Source organism: Equus quagga, chromosome 5, assembly GCF_021613505.1.
Source record: "Equus quagga isolate Etosha38 chromosome 5, UCLA_HA_Equagga_1.0, whole genome shotgun sequence".
Taxonomy (NCBI): Eukaryota; Metazoa; Chordata; class Mammalia; order Perissodactyla; family Equidae; genus Equus; species Equus quagga.
In genome coordinates this window covers 113,663,555-113,688,359 of record NC_060271.1, presented here as the reverse complement: position 1 = coordinate 113,688,359, position 24,805 = coordinate 113,663,555, and the positions used below count along the sequence as shown (strand labels likewise).

Here is a 24,805-nt window from a genome sequence, read left to right as displayed (position 1 = left end):
CAACAAGTGAAGATTCTGGTTTACCCCCCTGAGCCTGGCTGTTATCTCATTCCCAGATCCCATACCCCTAACACCACATGGGAAGGCCTTGTGCTTTGTGAATCAGCCATCGCTTCACTCAGGCCTGGAATGCAGCTGTTACTGTGGCAAAACGCAGTCATCACTTCAAAACCAACGGCAATAGCAAATGACAGAGAAAATAAAATTCAGCAAACTCTTACAGCAAAACCAAGCCAGCAGATGAAAGAGTGGAGGAAGTTACTGCCTAAGTAACATTTCTCTAAATTGCCTACCGTTTGCCTCTCCACAAGAAACAGATAACAGAAGGAAGCCACCTATTGAGTCGGAAAATGCATCAACCCTTGTTCTCAGATGAATTCAGGCTGCTAATAGTGCTGATACTTTCAGAAAACCAAAGGCAAGGAATCTCAGGCTTAAAAGGAGCCTGTCAGAACGTGAAATGATGCCCTTTCTCCTTCCTTGAAAGTATAAACTGGTTTGGCTCGAATTACTTCTAATTAGGATGCAGTGAAAATGAAATACACATAAACACACATACACAGCGACGCACACAGGAACTAGCCCCTCCGTCCTACGGCAGTGCGGACAGATTGTAATGGACGCGAGGCAGTACAATCATTAAACATCTCTCCAGCTTATTTGCGTGCAGTGTGTCTCAATAATGTGTTATGAGGTGTGTTTGTAATTGGCTACTGCTGATAGTGGTCCTTGAAAGGGAAATGGAGTGTGTCTAAATGCAGACAAAGCTACTTAGCGCGCCAGGACAAGATGAGATGCTCCTCACAAGGTCCAAATGGGATACTCAGGGCTTTTTCCACCCATAGCTTGGGAGAGAGAAAAAGGAATAATCTGTCTCAATTTTCTCAGCTCCAGAAACAATATTTATAAAATAGAAGGTGATTTCAGAGCTCATTTATTTTCCTGGTTCACAGTCCCCACTCTCTGCTGACATCATTTTCTAACCAATTTTATTTCCAACAATAGCAGGAACAGCCTCAATTCTGCTTGAAATCGTTAAAAACAAATCCATTCTTTCCTTGTCCGTGAGTCCCATCTTTCAAAGAAAAAATAGTTTAATTTCTACATTGCCTTTCTTTGAAACAATGTTCCAGGTTTCTGAGTAGCCCGATTAGATCCTTCTTTCTCCCTTTCTTGCCTCCTAACTCCCTGTATTCTTCACAAATGCAAGAAGCACACAGATTCCTCCTGATCCCCATTTCTAGGCACTGTATTCACTGGCTAATCAAGTCAAAGGCTGCCTACCTGTAGTGATTCCAAGGGCCACGTCTTCTAAACACGAGGCATCTTAGAAATTGAACAGGCCGAGGATTTAAAAAGTCGTAAAAAGAAAGAACCCTGTTTCTTACCCAGAAGGCAGTCTTTAACGAGCAAAATCAAAGCCTAACAGGAGCTACCAAGCATGGCGCTGGCTTCATGAAAACCGTGGACGTGTGCTAGCAGAGGGGACAATTAGCACTGTCTCCTTGGAGCGCTAGTGGAGGGAAAGACAACACACGGGCTGGGTGCCGGCCACCCCTCGCTGCGTCCTTCCCCTGACCTCCCAGTGGAACGACCACAGGAAAGAAGACACATGTTGTACTTAGGGGAGCCATGCAAACCCTGGCAAGTGCCACACTTTTTTCTAAGTGCTCAGAAAACCATCTATTCTAAAATTGGGGGGAATTAATGTCAAGCTGATTGGTCTTTTTCTCTAAGTGGGAAAAACTGACTGTGAGACTTATATCAACTCTCACATAGGCACTAGATTCATGCGAAAAAAATCTTAAAGTCAGATTTTCCAGTATAACTCAACCTGACTCAGGCGGTTAGGGGAAAAGGCAGGAACTTGGACGCTAACTCCAACTCCCTGAATGATGTGGGGTCAGGTACTTTAGTCTTCCGTCATTTATGTATCCCATCTGTAAGACAGAGCTAGACAAATCGTCTCTTACCCCGTGGTCTTCCAGCAGAGTCAGAGTATTTAAAATAGCAGGCATTCCAGAACCTCAAACACAGCAAGCCGGAGTGAGACAGAAAATACAACACTGCCTCCTGCTTCTGCTCTGAAGCCCCAGGGAAGCGGCCAGGCTGTGGATGGGGACATGCCCCCGCTGAGATGCCTGGCATGCAGACCCACAGGATTCTGCATTTGCGAGCCCCAAGGACACCAGGATGGGGGCACCCCGGGGGCCTTACCTGCAAGACTTCACAGGCCTCCAGGGCAAAGGGCCGGGGCTGCCACTTCTATTCCCACAATGTTGAGGTCAGCACTGGACACAGTAGATATTTGCTAAACATTTGTCGAATTTAATTTGTTCACTGAATCAACAGCAGGAAAGTCCCTGTCTGCTTGTCCCCCAGGCCAGTTTGGCTGGGACTGCTTTCCTGTAAGCCCCCCGTGCGGCTTTCATCTAGGACTTCAAACTACAACCCACCAAACCAAAAATAAACTGTAAATAAACTACTGCAAACTGCCCGAAGCTCACCCCTGAGCCTACCCTCTGGAGAATCCTGGCTCCATCACTGTGACAGGTGCGCCATGAGTGTTTTTTTTGCCTTTTAAAATGACGTGAGAGCTACAGGTAAATAGTTGCTTGAAACTTTTTTCAGATGAAGGTCCTTATCTGGTTTTAATCACTTTTTCTACACAAGATGAGTTTCAATTTAATCCTTTCCTACTTTTACTACATCTATTTTGCTTCTTCCTCATCATATCTTATTTACCTTTTAATTTTTTAAATAGGCCACCAGCACCGTTACCAACAGGACAGTCTCACAGACCACTGTCACCTCCAAAGACGGGGCTGGGCGCCTTCTCTCCACACAGCTCTGTGTATTTGCTTCTTCATTTTCTTCTTTGTACACCTCCTTGTTCCACAGAGAACCTGAGCTCCCATTTCAGTCGCCAACTGCATAAGAGACTGTCCTTACGAGATGGCCAATGGTTACACACCTGCCCATTCAGAAGTATCCTCTGAAATGCTCCCCCCGCTGACAGCACTACGCAGCCCCAGGTGCAGAAAAGCAATCCTACTGCTGTTTCTTTCTCACTCTGAGCACTGTCTGTGCAAATCCCAGACAAAAACCTGTGTGCTTCAATGACACTCTCACATCTGAATTGGGCCTCCTGGCCAGTCCATAAAGACCTTCTACAGGCACTAATTGGCATGAGACCTTGAATAAGTCATTCAGCTTCTCAGTCTCATTCTTCATGTAAACTGTGAAAAATGCTGCCTAACACAGAGTGTTGGGCGAAGATTAAATGAGATATATGGGACAGCACAAGGCACAATTTTTTGTGTGCAACAGATATTTAATAAATTTTGAAAAAGATGAGGATCTTATAAATTCTTTGTGAGCTACTCTTTGTAATGTGTCATAGTCTTCAAAGAAAAATGGCCAACATTCATGAACGAGGTCATATTCCGGTTCTCCTCACTTGAAAGGACATCTGATAACATCTTGACCAACCAATTTCCCGGCGATTCAGGGTCCACTTGGCACCCTGTCAACTCTGTAGAACAAGATCCGATATCATTCTCACTGTCCCACAACACCACTGAGCCTGTCCCTGATTTACTTCAAACCTTCTCCTTCTTGCCATCCCCAAATTCTTCACTTCGATCCTCAGTCTGCACCAAATCCTCCTTTTTCTGGTTAGAGAATGTCATCACCATAAGCTTCTGGAACTCTTACTTTGCAATAGGTGGAACCTAGAAATCCCCAAGTGACCCCATAAGGAAGTAATTTCAGTCTAGATGAGTTAGGCTGATCCAGTGGTGTTATTATACACAGCTACTATAAAATCACAGTAACACTTCCCAATGAATAGAAATTCTCTCAAAACTAAAGCAAAACCCCTCTCCTAGAAGGCAGCAAGATACAAAAGTAAATGCAAAGAATTAATCTTATCTTCCTGCTAGAACTTAATTGCTCTACAAAGAAACCTCAATTTTAAAACAGAATTTGCTGGGAAGTTTCTGAAAATTCACTGGTGAAAATTCAGAAACTGAGGAAGAAGTTTTGGACGACGTGCCTCTGCTGACAAGCGGAGTTGTCTCTCTCAGCCCCAATCCAACTCCAGCTTTACTCTCTTGAGCCTGGCAGCCGCTGAGAGCAGCACACAGGTGTGGTCTGGAGTATGTGAGAGAGATCTCAGGGCCTGCGGAGCTACAGGGAGAAAGCTGATGCGAGATTGGAAGAGAGCCTGGAGAGCAGCAGCAGAGAGGCCTGGAGCAAGACCAGAGTTCTCAAACCCTGTGCACAGCTTGGCCCAGAGGGAGACGGACCCCTGGGAGGAAGGCAGCTCCAGCTGGCATGAGTGTTCTGAAGGGGCCTCCTGTCTCCCTGGCCCAGAGGAAGGGTTGGGAAGCTGAAAAGGCCTGCCGAGTCTGCTCTAGCCTGGAGCTAGGGTAGCCCAGGGGGTCCTCCTGGTGTCTCAGGGAACTGACAACCTGCCACGTGGAACCACTCCAAAGTACAGGAGCCAAGACTGCAACAGTATCACCACTCTGCTGATCTCACCTGAAGGCAGCAGACAGCTGGTCCTGAGCCTCATCTGGTAGACAAAGGAAAAAAGCTACTCACAGGCAGGACCAGAAGCCTGAGATGAACAAGCAAAACACTTAGAAGGGGAGGCTGTTGATGAAACAGAGCTGCTGGAGGAGGCAAAGGGAAATGCAAACGAAAATAACAACAGCACTTGATATTCAATCAAAGCACACACACAAAAAGACCTTCCGGAACTAAAATCATGATTTTCAAACTGAAAAGCTCATCAGATGAGTTGATGAAAGGGATGGTTGCTGTAGAGACCTGAAATAGTGGCTCAGAAGACTAAGTGGAGAAAAATGTGACAAGAGAGCAGAAATACAAAGAAATAAAAATCAGGGGCAAAAAGATATGTGAAGAACAGATCCATCCTGAAGACCTAATTTGTGAAGGACAGTAATCCCAGAAAGAGAAAAAGGGACAAACAAAGAATAGACAAGAATTAAACCAACGAAAGTAGAAAATTTCAGGCTGGCTCAGTGGTGTAGTGGCTAAGGTCATGTGCTCTGCTTCAGCGGCCTGGGGTTCATGGGTTTGGATCCTGTTCACGGACCTACACTGCTCATCAAGTCATGCTGTGGTGGCATCCCATGTACAAAATAGAGGAAGATCAGCACATGTTAGCTCAGGAACAATCTTCCTCAAGCAAAAAGAGGAAGATTGGCAACAGATGTTAGCTCAGGGCCAATCTTCCTCACCAAAAAAAAAAAGAAAGAAAGAAAATTTCTCTGACCTGGAGAAAGACCTGAGTCTGCCATTGGAACTGAGCTCCTCACAGGAGTCATAGGAAAAGACATACCTCAAGGTGTGTTCCTAAGCTCAAAGGATAAGAAGAAAATCTCACAAGTCCCCAAACAGAAAGAACAGGTACCTTACAAAGGAAAGGTAATTAGACTCCAAGTAAACCTGCCATCTGCAAAGCTGGAATACAGAAGACAATGAAAAACCATCCACAGAACACCAGACACGCAGCCAGATGTTAACCACCTGTCCAATTTGCAGAATGTTTGCAGATACACAAGGATTCATAGAAAATATAACACACATACCCCATCTGAGGAAAATGCTCAGATCAAAACATGAATGAATTCAAACAGAAATCTTGAGATGGATGAGACGAAGAGAAGAGAAAACAGGGGTGAGAGATGAACCTTGTGATTTGCGCAGTTAAACCTAAATAGATGGTATTAAAGTGCTGGAAATATGTAATGTAAGTGACAAATAAGAGCACTTGAAAGAAAAGAGGCATTCTTCAAAGAAGAATGACATTTAGCTCTAGAAGTGTTAAATAATCTTAGCAAAATCTAGAAATTAGAGGTGGTAGAAGGTGGAGTGAGTAAAAGTCTTCTAAGTTGCATCAGCCTTCACTGTAAGGAAGGAGAAGTACTCCTGAAAGGTTCATTTATTAGGTTGATAATGAATGGGGGAGTAAAACATCTTGGCAGGGAAAACTCGTTGATAACCTATTTTTATAGAAATATGTATTGGAATGTCCTCAAAAGGAAGGTAACAGTCAGTGTTGATGGTACAGTAAGAGGTCCAAATTAACAAAAGAAAGAGGCGTTGAAATAGTAATTGGCCAAACTAGCAAAAATCATAAAAAGGAGAAAGATAAAGGAAAATAAATAGCAAATTTTCCACATATCAATTATTTCACTAACTATAAAAAGCTGAATATTTCTATTAAAATACAAACATTATCAGATTGGATTGAAAAATAAAAATAGGCATTCGAGTTTATAGAGAACTATAGGTTATTTGCAAGAAACGTACTTTAAGTAATAAAGAAAGGTTGAAAATTAACAGAAGGACAAATGCAAATGAAAATAATATTAATATTAGATAAAGTAAAAGGTAAGGTACAATCTGACTAAACAGATTCCAATGGAAAAGTCAATAGGACTAGACAATTTCAGAGCTGAGTTTTACGTGGCCATTAAAGAACAGACATGTCAAAGTTATTAAACAATTCCCACATGTTTAAAAAAAAAACCTCTGTAATTCATTTTATGGAAGCAGTATACTCTTAAATCTAAACTCAGAGAGAGTACAAAAAACCCTCTACAAATCAACTGAATTCATAAATATAGATGTTAAAATTCCAAATAAATACCAACAAATAAAATCTAGGAGCACATGTAAAAACAAACTATAACTATACAGGGTTTCTTCTAGGAATGCAAGGATGGTTCAAAATAAGGAAATAATAATTCACTGCATCAATAAAGAGAAAAATTATATGATTTAATCAAAATATGATAAAGATCTAAAACCACTTCTAATAAAAACTTGAAGTAAAACAGAAAAAGGAAACTACTAAAATAAGAATATTTAATAAAAGTAGATAGTAAATAGTGAAACAACTACATCCATTTGCATCAAAATCAAGAAAGAGTCCTGGATGGCAGTGGTATTTCATTTTGAATGTTCTCACAAATGTGACAAAACAAGATAATGAAATAATCAGGATAAATATTCAAAAAGGAGAGATAAATTTAACTCATTTTGATAACAATATGGTTTTATACCTAGGAAATCCAATGGACTAATTAAGAAGAAGCAACCACTGGATTTAATAAGAAAATTTTAGTCAAAAGTACGATATTGGCATAGTGACAGAAAAATAAGTCAATAGAACAGAACAAAACGAAGTTCCCAGAACTAAAACCCAACGAGTATGGGAAATAAATATATGATATAGGTAGAATTTCAGTTAACTGAGGAAAAGATGGTTTCTTTAATTAACTATATTGACACAGATAACTATCTGTTTGGAAGAAAATGGAGTTAAATCCCTACCTCAAACTAGACATAAAAATAAAATCCAGATGGACTTAAAGATTTAAAAGTTTTTTTAGAAGTCATATAGAAGAGATAATTTAGGATGTTCTATATATAATGTAGGAGTTAGGAAGATCTCTTTAATAAGAGAAGACTTGTTAGCGATTTTTAAAAAGACATATTTAACTATATAAAAGCAAGCAAAAAATTATACAGCAATAGGGCCGGCCCCATGGCCAAGTGGTTAAGTTCGCGCATTCTGATTCGGCGGCCTGGGGTTTCACCGGTTCGGATCCTGGGCGCTGACATGGCACCGCTTGTCAGGCCATGCTGAGGCGGTGTCCCACACAGCACAACCAGAGGCACTCACAACTAGAACATACAACTATGTACTGGCTGACTTCGGGGAGAAGAAAACGAAAAAAGATCAGCAACAGTTGTTAGCTCAGGTGCCAATCTTTAAAAAAAAAAAAAATTATATGGCAATATATACCATAAACAAGTCAACAGTGTAACAATTGATTAGAAAAAACCCTGCAATACATATGGCCAATAAAGAGCTATTTATACCATACAAAGAACTCATAATTGACAACAAAAAGATAAACAGCCCAGTGGAAAAATGAGCAGAGGCTCTGAATAGACACTTCATAGAAGAGCAGATCCTTAAGCACAATAAACATGAGGACATGCTCAACCTCTCTGACGGTCAGAGAAATATAGTTACAATAAGATTCCATTTTATAACCTTTAGATTGGCAAAATGAAAATTACAACATTTACAAAAAGGGGATGCTGGGGAAAGAATACTCTCACTCTTTGCTAGTAGAAATGTGGATTACTACACTGTTTTTAAAAGCAATCTTAATATATCCATTAATATAAAAATTAGACTCCCTTTGACTCAAAATCTATCCTATAGAAGTTAAAGCAGCAACATGTAAGAATATGCGTGCACAGACATTTATTGCAGCACTGCGTGCTGTGACAAGAGACAAGGTGGATACCCATCAAAAGCAAATGCTTGAATAAAATAAGTGACATCTATCCTGTAGAATATTATGCAGTCATTAAAAATAATGAGCTAACTGACCCAAGGATTTCTAGGACGTATGGTTAAATGAAGAGTAAGATGCAAAGTATATATAATATGATCAATTTCTCTCTCTCTCCTTTTTAATAATGACCAAAACAGATCTGTAAATGTTTATATACGTTTACATAGTGATTACAGGGTGCACAGTGAAAGCTATGGAAGTTTACATACCTAGGTTGATAGGTTGCCTATCTAAAAGTGAGGGGAGTGGCGAGTGGAGGGAGTTAGGGAGAAAATAAATCTAAATCAATCAATTAATTAACAAGCAGCAATGAGAAATGCTGAGTAGAAAACACCCATTTATGTAAATCACTCATTTTGATGTTCTAAGATTGTTTTCAATATATACCTTGTTTTAAACAAAATAGGATCCTGCTATGGATACAATTTTGAATCCCACTTTATTCTTTTTAACTTAATCTTTTAAAAACTTTATCAGGAGTATACTTCCCCATCTACTGTGTTAGGTCCTTTCCTAGTCTAGCTTCCCAAGAAGATAATTTGGAGAGATGCACAGTGGATCAGCCACACATCTCAGTTAACACCAGCGGGCCATCAGACTTCAGGCTATCTCACATACACAAGAAGAAGAAAATCTTCCAGGCCCTTATCCTGATCCATCCTCCTGATAACTCCAGCTGGGATGTCTTCATATGTCAATTCCTCCAACTAACGTGCATGGACTCGGGCCTTCTGGACTCAGATAACCAGCATACCCCTCAGATGACATGACTAGGTGACTTCCAGCCACAGCCCTGGCAAGGCCTCGTTGAAGGGGAATGTAGACAGGCATGATGCCTTCTCCACAGGGCCTATCTCTAAAAGCAGCTACACAAATTAAAGATGAAAATAGGCAGTCAAAAAAAGCCAGAATCAACCTTGGCGAGACATAAAGAACATACACAGCAACCCTCATTTACGCCAAAGGGATAAGAGAAAGGGAACGCCAAATTCAAATTTCACTGAATTGCCCCTTTAAGAGCAATTAGCGTCCTCTGAGCAGTTAAAACACTTAAAGCCCAAAAATTTACTGAACAAAGTCCCCAGTGAATAGACTATAATATTCCCAACTGGGGAGATCTGTTTACTTTCAGACACACTTGCATCTTAGAACAAAAATAAGTAAATGCCTTTATTGTCAAATTTGTCCACACTCTGGCCCACGCCTGGTTTCCACTGACCTCTAGTCACTCTTGCTGAGTCCTGCCACCTCGAAAGACCCCTCTCATCCCTGCCGCCTACAAACTCCATCTCTCTAAATTCCTACAGAATTTACCTCTTGCTCTACAGGAAGATAGCCTAGATTTGCTACTGTCCTGGATTGTGTTGGTCGTGTCCCCTCAACTGCACTGTAACATACTGTAGGTGTGGTAGGACAATGTATTGGGATATTTGTCTTTATCTGTGCTTACTGGATTTTACCCACTCACTCCCACCCCAGCCCTGCTACTAACCTCTGTATGTTAACCCAGACCCAACCAAGAGGGAAAGCTCCCTTACTTCCAGGGAGGTGGTACGCAAAAGCTGGTCTCCAATGAAAGAATAAGTAGCCCAGAGGGTGATGCAAAAAGGCAATTCCTCCAGCTTGGAAAGACCATGGAGGCAGCCAGTCCCGAGTGGTGTGTGCCCCAGTGAGTGCCAAGGTCCAAGAGGAATGACTCTGTGGTGCCTCTAAGGAGGTGGGACCCTGGACACAGGGGCTCCCAGCATCACAAGCAACCCACGAGCCTGAAAGGAGCAGAATGACAAGGGCTTGGTCAATGATGTTACCGCTGTGACCACAATGCTGGGAAGATGCGAGGCTCTTCCCCTATTCCTAGGCATCGAGGAAACCTCCTGGATCCTTGTGAAGCTGCAAGTAGAAGAGGACTCTCCACCCGACCTGGAGGAATGGGAACTTAGAATCAAACGGAATTCAATACGTAGAGAAATGCAGCGCCAATTATAGACCTTGGTTTGGGAAGCACAATTCACAGATTAACACTGGCTTTTTGTGAGCAAGAGTTCGTCTTTATCTAATGCAGCACTTCTCACACTTTAATTGCACAGGAACCACCTGGGGGTCTTGTGAAGACGCAAGTTTCAAGTCAGTAGGTGTGGAGTGGCCTGAGATTCTGGTATTTCTAAAAAACTTCCAGGTGATGCCAACACCCTTCGCCCATGAACCACACTTTGAGAAGCAAAAGTCTAGGGCAAGGGTTAGCAAACCTTTTCTATAAATGGCCAGTAAAAATGTTAGCTATCATACACCATCTAGTCTCTATCACAACTATTCAGTTCTGTCCTTCTCGTGTGAAAGCAGCCACAGACAGTATGAACAGGAATGAGTGTGACTGTGTTCCAACAGAACTTTATTTATGGACACTGAAATTTGAATTTCATATAATTTTCATGTGTTCACAAAATATTATTTTTCTTCTAATTTTTTTCCAACTATTAAAAATGTAAAAAAGCCATTCTTGGATCACAGGCCATCCATAAATAGTGGGGGAACGGGGGACTGGATTTGGCCCAAGGTCAACCCTGGTCTAGGTTGCCCAAAACAGTAGGGAACCCACGATAGCACCCCTGGCTAATTAAATTAAAGTGGGTTGCTCAGTGAGCCTATTTTCTCTCCTGAAGCTGGTTTTCCTTTCCCGTTATCCTTCCACTAGTGCTAGGTTTTTGAAACAGCAGACACTTTGGGGACAAGTGGATCTTGGCAAACGTACTTCTTCAAAAATCACTGAAATGACTTTAAAAGACAGCTCTAAATCCTTCTTCTTCTAATAAGAGGCCCTGTGGAATAACAGGTTCCTGTTTTAGCAAAACAGCTTTCGGGATGAGATTAAACTTCAACTACAGTTTTCTGAGCTAACAGAGGAGTGACATGATCAGGGGAAGAAATTCAACCTTGCAGAACCACTCCTAGTAAATGCAAATCAGTCGTCTCAAACATTTATCCCATGAACCCGCGTAAAGATTCTCAGCATCCCCTTGCCTCACTTTGTACTTTGACTCCAAAGAGAGAAAAGACTTCTATCCATATCGATCTTGCAGTCCCTTTCACCACTAAACAGCCATCCTAGCGACACAGTTCTATTTTTCCAGGAATAAAGCAATGCATCTTCAAGTCCAAGAGGGAGACAGAGTTCTCCCAGAACACAAGAGGCAGAAGAGGCCAGAGGCCAGCAGAGAGCCACTGATCTACACTCCACCACTCCCTCAGAGTTCGCCCTGGGCAAGGAGGGCAGAACCCTGGCTCAGGCATCTCCTGCACAGGGCTTCCCACACAGCAAAGCCCATGTGGGTTAGCTGGATGAACTGATGAGCTGAACCCAGTGGCCAGGTGCAGGGGCATTTACCCACTGTCTCTCCATATTTGATACACCTGTCTCCCCACACTGGCTAGGCACTCAAAGGGAGAAACTCCTTCAAGGAGCTCACTGTCTTTCTTACTGGCCAATGACCCCAGTGACACGGCTCCAGCATCACAAAGACATGTCTTAGCTCCACCATTTATTAGATCTGTTGACTTGTGCAAGTCACTGGACATTTATGAACCTCAAGTTCCTCATTGGTAAGAAAAAGATCATCAATACCTCATCCAGAGATAACACTGATGACAACATTTTAACAACCTGCACGGCTCAGACACTGTTTAATTAGAAAGCCAGCCTTAAACATCCAGTATGACTGTACTGGAAGCTCTAGCTAACTCTCAGCTGCCTACCTCGTGGCACGGCTGTAAAGAATGAATGCCTTAACACAGATAAAGCATCTAGCATTTCTCCCAAAAGGCAGTCACATGCCCCTCTCCCCACGGAAACCTCTCCGTTACACAGAGACTCCTGGCAATAATGGTGGCCGCAAATAAGTCCCATCTCCAGGGCCTCCTGCAGGACACCAACAGTCCCTTGCATGACTTATCAAGGGCATGGCCAGAGATGCCCCCTGGGTCCTACTGGAGCCGGCTTCTCTCTCCAGACAACTCAGGGAGCTCCTGAGGGCTCTTCCAGATGGTCCTACCCAAGAACTCATAGCCACCCCAGGCAGGAAGACAGCTGGATCTCACACTGCTGGGAACACACAGGCAGCCTACGTGGAGGAAGATGGCTGATTTTGGGGGGAGGGACAGGAGGTGCAGGCACCTGAAGTGCCCAAATGCCATCCCATTCTCCTTGAATCCAGGTTAACGAGGACCAAACCTCAAAGCACCACCAAAAAAAGAACAACGTGGTCATTTCCTCAGCAACTAACTCCAGCACTGATTTCACAGGGAAAATCCTACGATCGCTTACCCCTCACAAAGACTGTGCCCAAGGAAAAGACCTGGGTCATGCTCTGGAATAGCCCTGACTTCTTCCCTGAGAAGCCCTAACACACTTCATAGGGCCTGACACGTGGCAGTAATACATGTCAGCTCTTTCACCCCCCTTTTGAGACTGGAAGGAAACAAGAAAACGACTTGATTACAGCTCAATAAACAAATATGCTTATGACAGGGGAACATGGGAAATCTTGGCACAGAAAAAGAAGGAAATTGCACATTATAAAAAGGAACATGCATTAAAAAGCAAAATAAAAATATCATAAATGCAGCTTATTTATGGTGAATAGCAGGTATTTGTTTTTGGTGCTAATAATCTAATTAGCAGTCAATCCAATGCATCCTTTATCCTCAGCTGATCCATAATTACTGCTCCATGCTGAGTATTTTCCCGGCACATGATAGCTTTCAACTCCTCAGCACAAACAACCAAATAATTGGTGCTATTATGCTGGATTCGGGACTACTCTCCGAGGGGTGATGTGGAAAGTGTTTAGCCATTCACTCTGGCCTTTGTATTTTCTGCATCTGTGGATCAATTTCTCACTGTTCCCTCTTTAATCAGTCTGGAGGTATGCTAAAGCACCCTAACACTCTCCAGAATGTGAGACCTTGCAGACTGCCTTTTCTAAAGTTTAACCCTGGGAACAGAAGCATTCCCAGTTGTCTAGGAGAAAAGTATTCATCAGGGACATCAAATAGTGCTGAAAGCCCAACATATTTCTCTCTGAAAATATTGTAAAGTTTTCTCTTTGAATATTGTTTTAAAATGACTTGTCCTGGAAGAGATAGCTTCTGATATAAAACTGTTTCATTCAACAGCTTCTGGTTTAAACAAGATGTGTGTGATTCTGGGAAGCAGAACAAAGGCGGGCTCGAAAGGCTGGTTGCTAAGAGGAAAATATACTCAAGTCATCTCTTTCAAGAGACCAGATTCAATGCGACTGTGCCAAGAGAGAAGGAAGCGTGGGGTGGGCATGGTGAAGTGGAAGGAGAGTGGGCTCTGGAGCCAAACAGTTCTGGTTTGGAATCTAGCTCCCACTCCTAGGAGCAGCATGACCTTGGGATAGTCACTTAACTTCTCCCAGCTTTGATGTTGCTCGTCTGAAAAATGAAGTGAATAATGCCACCACACAGGGTTGTTAGGAAGAATAGACAGCTGACACAGGAAGCACCTGGCAATTAGTAGGGGCTCAGATTGTTGATTTTCTGGGTTTTTTTCCTGGATGCAAAAAAATAGAAGCTGGTTTTCTACAAGCCAGTAGCTTGTGCCATATTCCATTCTCTGCAATTAAGCCACCACCTCTTACCAATAAGCATAGGTAGATTTCAGCCCGGAGTCACTGTGATGCAGCTAGATTAGTCCAAGTCTTCCTCAGGGTTTCTACCATCCTGCAGGTCCTCCTGCTGCCCCTGCCCTCCCCTAGGACCCTCTCCCATCTTCCTATGATCCAGCAACTAAAAGGTTATCACTCAGCACATACTTGCACTTTGGTCGGCTGGTGCCAGTACCACACCAGTTGTTAAATGTCTCCCTGTATATAAGAGGGAGAAAGATTTGGGAAACTGGATAGACATATCAAGGCCTTTCTCCGAAGACTCTCTTTCTTGTTGAGTTGCCCTAGGTTAACATCTGTTGCCAATCTTCCTGTTTTTTTGCTGTTTTTTTCCCTCCCCAAAGCCACAGTACATGGTTGTATATCCTAGTTATAAGTCGTGCTAGTTCTCCTGTGAGCCACTGCCACAGCATGGCAACTCACAGACGGGTGGTTTGGTTTCGAGACGTAATAGCAAACCCAGGCCGCCCAAGCAGTGAGTGTCAAACTCTAACCACGAAGCCGTCAGGGCTGGCTGTCTCCAAAGACTCTTATTCAGGAAATAGAAACCAGTGGCTATAAAAAACGAAAACTGCTACACTCTAACCCCAAATGAGGTGCTAAAACCTAGAGTCAGAAGCCACACAGTTCAGATTTTCCTTTTGAACTTTTTATTAAAGTGGAACATACAAGCAGAAAAGAGCTTGCATTCAATGAATTTTCACAAAGTGAACACACTTGAGTAACAAGCACCCAGATTAAGAAACTGAATAGTACCAGTTCGCCCCAAATGCCCCCTGTCCCCTTTTAGTCACTAACCCCCACCAAGGGTCACTACAAAACTGACTTTCAACACCACAGATTAGATTTGCCTATTCTTGTACTTTATATAAACGGGATCCCACAGCCTGTGGGCCAAATCTGGCCCACCACCTGTTTTACTGCACCCTGCAAAGTAAGAATGGATCTCACATTTATAAATATTTGCAAATAATACCAGAAGAAGAATATTTCATGAGATGTGAAAAATATATGAAATTCAAATTTCAGTGTCCATAAATAAAGTTTTGTTGGAATATAGCCACTCATTCGTTTACATGTTGTCTTTCACTCTACAACAGGAGAGTTGAGTAGTTACGACAGAAACTGTATAACCCAAAAAAACAAAAATACTGTCTGGTCCTTTACAGAAAAAGTTTGCCAACACCAATTTGAGTGCATGACATTCATTGAAATACCTATGCATTTCTGTTGGGTTTACGGCTAGGAGTGAATTGCAGGGTCATAGGTATATACACATACTTCAACTTTAGAAGACACTGCCAAGAAGTCTTCCAAAATACATGCTCAGCTTTAAGAGAAAAGCTAAAACCTGGAGCAGAATCTATAATCTCAGTTTTAAGGGAGGCAGGGAGAATGACAGGGAGTTAATCTGACCCAGAATTGAGCAAATGAGTAGAAAACCATCAGGGTCTCTGAGTGGGGAGGGAAAATATCAGTTATCTAGATGTACATTTCTTTTCGTTCTTACTTCATGCACACATTTAAAAAATATAGCTCCCTTAATGTTGTCATGCTCAGTACAAGTGGACAACAGTGAAAAAAGTCATGTTTCTGCTGGAGATCTGGCAGCTAACAAAAGCACCACCGTGAGCCCTCTGCTAGTTTACCCGAATTGCAGACAAAATATCCAGGAAGACATCTGCAGCCTCCTGATTTTATGCTTTCGTAAGTTTAAGCATACACATGGGCAGCAACTACATCATCAATGGGCCTTCAAGGTGGAACAGCAAAACACAGTCAGGGCGCCCTCTGCCTTCCGAAGGGAAGGTCTCAGGTGATGCTGGGTATCTTCCAAAGGCACTTCCCTGGAGCCATTCCCCCACACACCTGCCTTGCATTTCAAATAGGATGTATTAGATTCTTTCAAATGACATTTTTCCTCTTAGAGGGGAATTGCTTCTGATTGTTTAAGGACCATATTCATCACGAAAGGGATTCAAATCAACAGTTTCTGTCTCAATTGCACAATCCTGCTGACTTGTGAGTTGAGCAGCCTTGTGAATGACAGCAGAGCCTCATTGCCTGCTGTCAAACCCCAGTGAGGGCTCACACAAGGACAGAGCCAGTGCCCACCACGGGACCGAGGGGGCTGGAGAGCCTCTCTCCACTTCTCCGGAGACCCAAGTCTGCCACTGCAGCCCAGCATCTTCACACAGCAGAAGGCAGTGTCCTGGGCAACATTTCTGTAGGGCTTGTGGGTGAGTTAAACTTGGCCCATCCTGGAAGAAAACCTGACGTCCCCTGGCCTTGTAAAGATGGCTCCCATGTATAGGTCCCTTGATCCGCTCCTCAGTTTCCTTCTGAATGCAGAAAAGCAACGCTATATAGCCATTTCTCATCAAGAGCACTAGCTTTTTGTCCATATGAAAATATACATATCGTATATACATATATAAAATAGATTTCATTTCCAGGAAAAGGAAGCTAACCAGAAGTTGAGCACGGCCATAATACAAACAGCACGTGCTTTATTCTCAAAAGAGCGAGTTCCAGGCCACTTAGTGGTTAGATGAGCTTGCCAAAAGCCTCCTCCCCCTTAAAACCTCAGCTTCATCATACTTCAGAAAAGGAGAATAATAAAAACATCCACTTCACAGGGTTGCAGTAAAGATCAAATGAGGCATTTGTGAACAAAAACGCTTTGTAAACTGTAAAACATCACATGAAGTCATGCAGGAAAGAAGTTACTTATCTTCCCGTTCCCAATTCACCTTTAATTAGTCAAGACTTTCAGCCAGTTCCTCTTTTGATGAAGACCACCCACCCACCATAAGGACTTTAGTCAATTCAGTACCCAGCTGGCAGCCATCAACTGGCCATCTATTAACAGCCAATTATCTGGGTGGCTTAATTAATCTGTGGACCACGTGGTCTGATCTCCTCGAGATCCTAGAAAACAATGAGCCTGAAATACAGGCGCCAGCTAATTTTTCAATGGCCATCAAGGAATTTGGCATCCATTATGCCCGCACGTTGCAGCTGCGAGTGACGGGCGCATAAATATTGATTGGATCAGTCTCCCTATGGCTGGGGGGAAAAATAAATGATTAGAGTGCTCTCAGAGGAACACAAGAAGCTCCATAAATCTTCAGCTCACACCACCAGGAAGAGAATCCTAATTTCCAAATCTCAGTGACGACAGAGAAAAGGGACAGTTAGCTGTTTTGGAGAGAGCTTGTCAAGACAGGGCAGTCATACCAGTCCTACAGATGTCTCTTCCCACTCTCTCCTGGTCTCGAATGAGATGCAAATTGGGTTTAAACAACAAGATCATTAGAAAGGAGGCAGCTGGGTGGTTGTTCTCTCCCTGGGCATTCAAATCCAATGGCAGGCACATGTGAGTTGCCTCTCTGCCCTGCATTTCCTTGAAAGATCTCTGTAGTGCTAACAGTTAAGAAGACAAGTGACACGAAGAGAATTTAATTATTTTTTTTAAGTGCCTAATCTCGTCTCCAGGAAATGGTATGCAGAAGAAACTTTGCACTTGAAATCGGCATTGTCCAGGAGGCAGCAGGTCAGATGGCTCCTTCATTCCTGCCATAAGGGTTCCTGCTGCCATAAAGGTGTCCGAGCAGAACGGCTCAGGGTGGTCCAGAGCGGCAACTTCCCTCTTCCAGAAAGAACTGTCTTTGCATCCAGAGCGGTCCCTGTATCTCCAGTGACCAGCAAGGCAGGCTGCTCCTGACCTTGGAGCCCCAGGGAAGTACTGGGCTCTTTTGCTGCCAGACTTCTCCCTGGAGCTCCTGACCAAGTACCCTGGGGCTCTCTGCTCTAGGCCTCATGAGCTTGAAGGCAGGAGGGGAACAGGGGGGCGATGGAAGAGGGAAAGCAAAGCAGGAAGAAAGAGGACTCCCCGGGTGGCACATAAATTTCTCACACCGAGGAGATCTCTTCCTCTTTCTCCCGTATCAGCTTCCTAGTGTTCATTAGGTCCTGTGATGGCAGCAGCCGCTGCCAAACGCAAAGACTGCTGCCCCAGAAGGTCATATCAGGCCGTTTATTCTGAAATACCAAAATACCAGAGCCAGCAAATTTCAGGAGCTTCTGCAGAATTCCCCAGGGTACCAGAGTGCATGTGTGGGTGTGTGTGCGTGCGCGCGTGTGTGTTCTTCAGTATCCCAAAGGGGTTCTCTCTTAATCAGCTCAACATCTGAGGACTCGAACACTGATTTATTTTTTTGGTTAATCTAGTGTTTCTGGTAAAATAATTAAAAGATAAGTAATAGACACAGAGTATCTGTGGTATAATTATTTATAGCCATAAGGTCTCACTTCAAAGTTATTCACAAGGAACCCGAAACAGCTCAGACTGCTGACAAAGTGAGTGAGAGACAGGCAGTGCTATAGCATGCTGCTCCCATTCCACAGGTGAGGAGACTGAGCCCAGAAGAGAGGAATCGGAATTATCCCTGGCACTGCCAAGGGTAGAAAGAGATGTCCAGGCTGCCATATGTATAAGAAAAACCAGAAGGTGAAACCACACTCGGTTATGACATGATGGGAGCGACCAAGAGGGGGTCAGGCTCTCTATCCCTTGACTCCAGTGAGCAATGAGTCTCTGAGGTCCATGCCAGGAGGAAGGCTGACCTCCCAGCTCAGGGTCACTGCAGGCAAGTGGGAAGACTCAGCACCAGCTGTAGAGGGCATAGGGCACGTCCAGACTCACTTCCCTGAACAGATGGCAGGTCTGTAATGGTGGTCTCTGGGGTGGAATGTGCAAACGCCATGGCAGGGTTCACAGATGCCCCCTAAGAGCAGAGGGGGAATCTGTCTCTGCTTTCTAATTCAGATTGTTTTCCAAAAATGCACTGGGGACTTTGAGATGCTCTGGAAGAGTGACAAAACTGCCAACGTTAGAAACCAAACAAGGGCACAGCAACACTTCTTCAAAATGTGTTCCTGGGTGCCTGATAATGGATGCGATTATTTTGGAAATTCGGAATGGGGGAGGTGTGGGAAAAGATGCAGGCAAAGGAGGTGATGAGATAGCATGTGAAATAGGCTGTGTGGAAATTCTGGGCCGTAGGCACCAGTCAACAGGCAGCCTCATTCTGTCCCTCTTCGGTTTATAAATGACCACTGATGAGTGGAAATTAACACTTTTAAATGATACAAACAGACTAGCAACCTTGAAAACGCGTCATCTCAGACAGGCGGGGAGGCTTGTGACAGGGACATTAATTTCTCTTTCCTTCCTGGTTTTGCTCCTCTGTCTTCCCTGATGTGAGCAGATATATATCGTTCTGTGCCTCCAGGAAGGTCTGAGGCAGGGATCCCTGGGCTGTTTCCACAAGCACCAAGCCACTCAGGGGAACAAGGGTTTAGGGGGAGAGAGAGCTCCCCGGGCTGACTCAAAGAGATTCCCTTAGAACACATCTCGGGTCCCTGGGGCAGGGCCTCCCTCCTGAACCTGGGGGCAAGTGCTGGCTGGGAAAGCAAGCTAGGCCATGGGTACAACCCAGGGCGGGCCAAAAATGACCCAGGGCAGAGAAATTCCCATCAGCCTGATGGGATTAGACAGGGTGGGAGAGGGGGTAGAGCTCAGAGTTTAAAAAACAAAAAGCTTCTTGGTCTCTAGAAAACAAAAACGTGCTATTTCTCGAATACTTGAGGTTCCACCTGCTACTCTCCTATTCCCCAGCCTCTCTCAGCAGCCACTGCTGGCCCACCTGGCGACACCATCCCCACACCTGTTCCAGGAGCTGCCTTAGAGGGGAAAACAGCACAGAGCCCAGGACAGGCACCACACACACAGAAGCCAAGGAAAGGATGACCATTCCTCTGATAATGGGCTACTTCTGGTCTTGCCAGAGTCAAAATTCCCTGGACAGAGACCAGTGTGTGCACACTGAACATCAGTAGATTAATACGATTGCTCTGTAAAATTCATGATTTTTTTTTTCATGGGAGAAATTATCTACTAAGTGGAGAATAAAACAGTGTCTTAGACTCAAGGCATTTGTAGTATGCAAATATTACAGAAAGACAAGCTCTTTTCTAACCGTGTTTGCTCTATTTCTCCTACAGCACAAACACATTTACATGGGCCCGAGCCACTTTATTCAGAGGCTTTACTTTTCCAACATCTTCCTCAGAAAGTACCCTCAGGCCTCAAATGCTTTTGCTTTTACTAAACTTTAAACGCCTGGACTAAATTTAGTTTCTTGGAAATAAGAAACAAATTTGCTGATTCTTTTTTTAATTCTATCAGTTGTATAATTCCCCAAATGACAAACAAATGATAGCAGAGAGAGGAAATGAAAACATTTTTCAGATACTTTTTAATGGTATAGTATTTATCTCTAAAATACAGTTTGATTTAAGACATCAAACTTGTTACATGATTTTCAATTTGGAATTAGAGCTTTGCTGAATTTGGGGTTGAGGGGCCCGGTACAAGAATCGAATCAACATTAAAAAGTCAAACATAAAGAAATCCTCTTGAGCTAATAATAGAACCAGCTCTTCTTGAAACTAAGAAGAAAAATCCAATTAATTTTCTTAAACTAGCCATGCAGCATGCCTTCTCCCTATCATGTGGATGGTGACCAGGCACAGGTTTTATTTTGTATCAGGCCCATTTTGAAGATCCTATGGCTAGGTGAATGAGGATGTTTCCTAACACTGTGAGGAAAGGAGAATAAGGGCCCGGGAGCCCAGAGCTAGAAGCTGCAGCAGACCCCAGGGAAGGCAATCTGCTGTATGGAATCTAAAATTTGGGAAGTCCCCAGCCCAGGATCCCTGGCCACAGCTCTCTCCTCTCCGGGCTCTCCACCATTCCCAACTTCTCTAAATATTTTTAAGGGAAGGGAATCCACTGCTATTGCTTTGGAAAATAAGCTGACCCCCTCCCCCACACTGGGAAGAAGCCCAGGCAGGGTGAAAATTTCCCCAAGCCTTCGGCACGTCCAAGGAAAGAGCTCTCCCCATGACCATGCATGAGCATTTCCTAGGAAAACCTAGGATACTGAATTCACTCAAAGACTGAATTTTTCCTTATAATAGACAAACGTCCCATCTGAATTCTTACCATCGGAATTTTCCTCAACCTACCCTTGAGGAAACAATCTCTGCCCTGGCAAATGATTCCTAAACCAATGGTGCTGCAACCTCCCAATGAGGCTGCAACCCCTGATCCGACCCTCCCCACCAGGGTGCACTCTGTCCAGCCAGAGGAGCTTCCTCTGCTTCCTATGGCCTCCTCCGAGGGCAGAGCAGAATTTCCCTCTGAGATGGTTCCCCCACAAATTCCACCAACCCTCCTGGAGCTCTCCAAAGGCCAGCATCTGGGGATGAGCCATGGAAGTGCTGGAAAGTAGGCGGGCAGCGTGCATCTGTAAACATCCCTAACCTACCCCCATCACCCACGAGTGCAGACCCAGGAGTCCATGCAGCACAGTGACACAGAAGGAGCATGTGCGTGGGCAGTTCCCAAGACGAGCCCATTCCATTTTTGACCCTGATCCTGCCACTTAATAACAGCCTTCTTATCTTAGGCCAATTGTTTAACTTCATTACTCAATCGTATCTGCATAAAGTATTATCTGCCTTACGTGGTTGTCGTGGAGATTAAGTGAGCTAATATATGTGAAACGGAGTCTGTGAATTTGTAAAGCACTATATACATGCTAGCTATTGTTATTTCACATGACTGCACACAAGGCTGGTCCACCAGGAATTCAAGAAGAATGAAATCGCTCGGCCAAATTTACACGGACCCAACCAAACTGCAAAAAAATCAACAGACTTGGTATTCTTCATCCAGCTCCCAAATGCTGTCCATCAACAGGCCGCTTCAGACTCACATGGAGCCTCTGTAAAGATACTGATTCTAGGACCTTCTCCCAGACCCGCAGGATCATAATCTCTGCAATAAACCCCAAAACTCACATGTTAAACAAGCTTTCCAGGTGATTCTGACATGCAGTCAGGTTTGGGAACCAACAACTGCACTCCTTCGGACAGGACGTGCAAATTTCCTACCTAGATCAGTCATGGGAATAAAATGTTCTGGTGCTGAGAAAGGACCTCTCTTTGTCTCCCCACCTCTCTCCTCAAATACACATACACTAAGATACAGAGGGTTGCTCATCCACCAGACACAAATACATCCACCAATACACACCACACATATATGCGGACACACAAAGTCACACGTACAGGTGAAAAACTGGAAGGAGAAACATACTAACAAAAAGAAGGGCGCCTAATAATGAGGCATCAAGATTTTTAAAATCTTTAGGATTTATGCTTATAAAAGATACAGAAAATGGGGGAAACACGGGAGAAGATGTTAAGACAGAGCAAGCAGTCAAAGAAGCCCCCATCTTCCATGACTGCACAGTAGCGTGTCCGGTCGGCCAATATTAGACCACCTCCCCCACCCTGCCCCACTACTCATTTGTTTGTAATTCTGCTCAACCAGGAACTTGTGAGAGGCCCCAAACGGCAGGGACATGGTGTGCTCATCACAGCAGCCCCAACACGAGCACAGAGCCTGGCATCCAGCTGCGTTCGATAAATGTGTTCAGCACACACCAGGAAGAGAAGCGGCAGGTAAGGAGGAAGGATACAGTGCACGAAGAAGGGAACCGATCTCTTGTCCCAGGTCCCTGGGTGAGGCTGAGAATAAGTAAGCTTAAGGTAATGAAGTTCAGTGCAAAACAGACAGAGATCATGTCCCTGCAGGTGTCATTAACTGCATCACAAGGAGCAGAACCACCCAGGAGAAAAGAAAAGCTCTCCAGATCTACGGGCAGGTCTGAGGTGAGTGAAAAAATTGATCCAGTGTGATATAGGCTGTTTGAAGTCACCAGTCTGTCCTCGTCACTCCTCTGCTTAGTATCTCCTCCAAAGCCCCCTAGCATCCAGAAGGTCCTACCCAACATGACCCTTATACACCTCCCCAGCCTCATCTTTGTCATTGGCCACATGCCATATTCTCAAATTATGCCAAACTCACACAATGTGCTGTGTCATTGCTCTGAGCCTGTTTGGTACAGTTAACCTCTACCTGGAATGTCCTCCCTACCTATTGGCAAAGCTCCTCTTCATCCTTCTCAACTCAGTTCTGTTATGTCCTCCTCCTCCAGGAAGTCCCCAGACTCCTGTGATACCTAGTGCCCTGAGCCGTCTTGGCCCTCAGCACAGGTATGGTCCACTGCAGGTCTCAGGAAATGCTTGTGGAGCTCAACCGAGCAGCGGCAAGATTCCAAAACATATGAGCCAGAAGACTGAGTTAAAAAGGGATCCGACAAGCAACTTGATCTAGTGGAAAGATCCTGAACATCGGAGGTTGGGGTTCAGATCAGTAGAGCGATGGGAGGCAAATTACTTAAAGACTGAATCTGCTTCCTAATCCATGTAATAAGGATAATACCACCCAACCCATACAACTAAGGAAGGAGCACCACTGCAGACCGGCACAGGCGCTCTGTACTGTACTCACTGGGATACTGCGCCCCCCCCCACCCCCATATTTTTCAGTCTCCGGCTGGGACCATGAGCCCCTCCAAGGCCTTTTCCTTGTCCCTGGAAGACTGCTCTGGACCCAATGCATAAATGTTGCCTGGCTGGTCAGGAAACCCCCAGAGGCCTCCTTCAGCGTCCCACCGCCAAGTCTCATTTCCCATTTCCCCAACTCCCACCAATACCAAGGAGTCTGTTTCTACAGGCGCTTTAGTGGTGTTCGGGGCACATTCAACTTCCAATGCAGCTGAAGGGCTCGGGGACAATTAAAAAGCAGAGGTGGGCCCCGGCAGCAGCTGCCCAGGAGGCTGCAGGGCGCTCGCCCGCGACGCACACGCGCGCGCGGCGCACCCCGGGCCTCGGGCCTCCGCTTGCCGGGCCTGGCAGCTGCGGGAAGGAAGGAGGTCAGTGCAGCCGCCAGACTTTTCGGGGGCGCCAGCACCGGCCGGCCCTGCCACCGGACCCAACCACCGGCGACTCTCTCGCGGCGTCCACAGACCGCTACCCACCGAGTGGCTCCTCCGCAGCGCCCCCTCCGCCCCGGGACCCTGGCGCGTTGCCCAAGTTGATAGCCCCGCTCTGTCCGCGCGCGCGCGCGCGCGCGGGCCCACCACACACACCCACTCCCACTTAAACACATCGCGGGTCCAGAGATGCCCCGAGCTTTTTAAAATTTAGAAATATCACACTGTAGCCGCAGCCGGCACTCGGTTACCTGCTCGCAGCACCCAGACCCCCGACCTGGCTTCCTAGGAGCCCGCAAACCCGGCACGCGGGCTGTGCGCCCTCCTGCAAACCGCTGCCCCGCGCCCGGCGCGCCGCCGAACCCCGTACCTTGGGGGTCTGCACTTCAGGTTCCGCGGGCACCTCCAACTTATTCTTGGTTACCCAGAACAACAGTAGTCCGATAATCCAGAGCACCCCGAAGATCAGCAGCGCCAAGCGGCGAGGCAGGCACCGCATGGTCCCCTTTGCTTTCTCCTCTCCCAGAGCTACGCCCCTGGGGCACCCCCTGGCGGTCAGGGTCGGCGGGGCAGGAGTCTCAGAGAGCGCCTCGCTCTAGGAAGCGCCAGCCCCGGGATCTGGGTGGAGGGCCGGCGGGATCCTGCAGGGCTCCGCGCCCGCTTCGGAGAGAAGCGAGCAGGGGTAGGGGGCGCAGGGCGCCCCGAGGCGTGGCAGGGAAAAGCCGAAGGGCAGTCA

At 45.1% G+C, this 24,805-nt stretch overlaps 1 protein-coding gene across 1 annotated transcript in view; it reads right to left on the bottom strand.

Moving 5' to 3' along the window:
- GALNT14 (polypeptide N-acetylgalactosaminyltransferase 14) overlaps positions 1-24,568 on the bottom strand; it is a 206,500-nt gene extending 181,932 nt beyond the window's left edge. The window contains exon 1 of the mRNA XM_046662679.1: positions 24,440-24,568. Coding sequence (XP_046518635.1) covers positions 24,440-24,568 — 129 coding nt within the window. The remainder of the gene's footprint in view (positions 1-24,439) is intronic.
- Between the last annotated feature and the right edge of the window lie 237 nt (positions 24,569-24,805).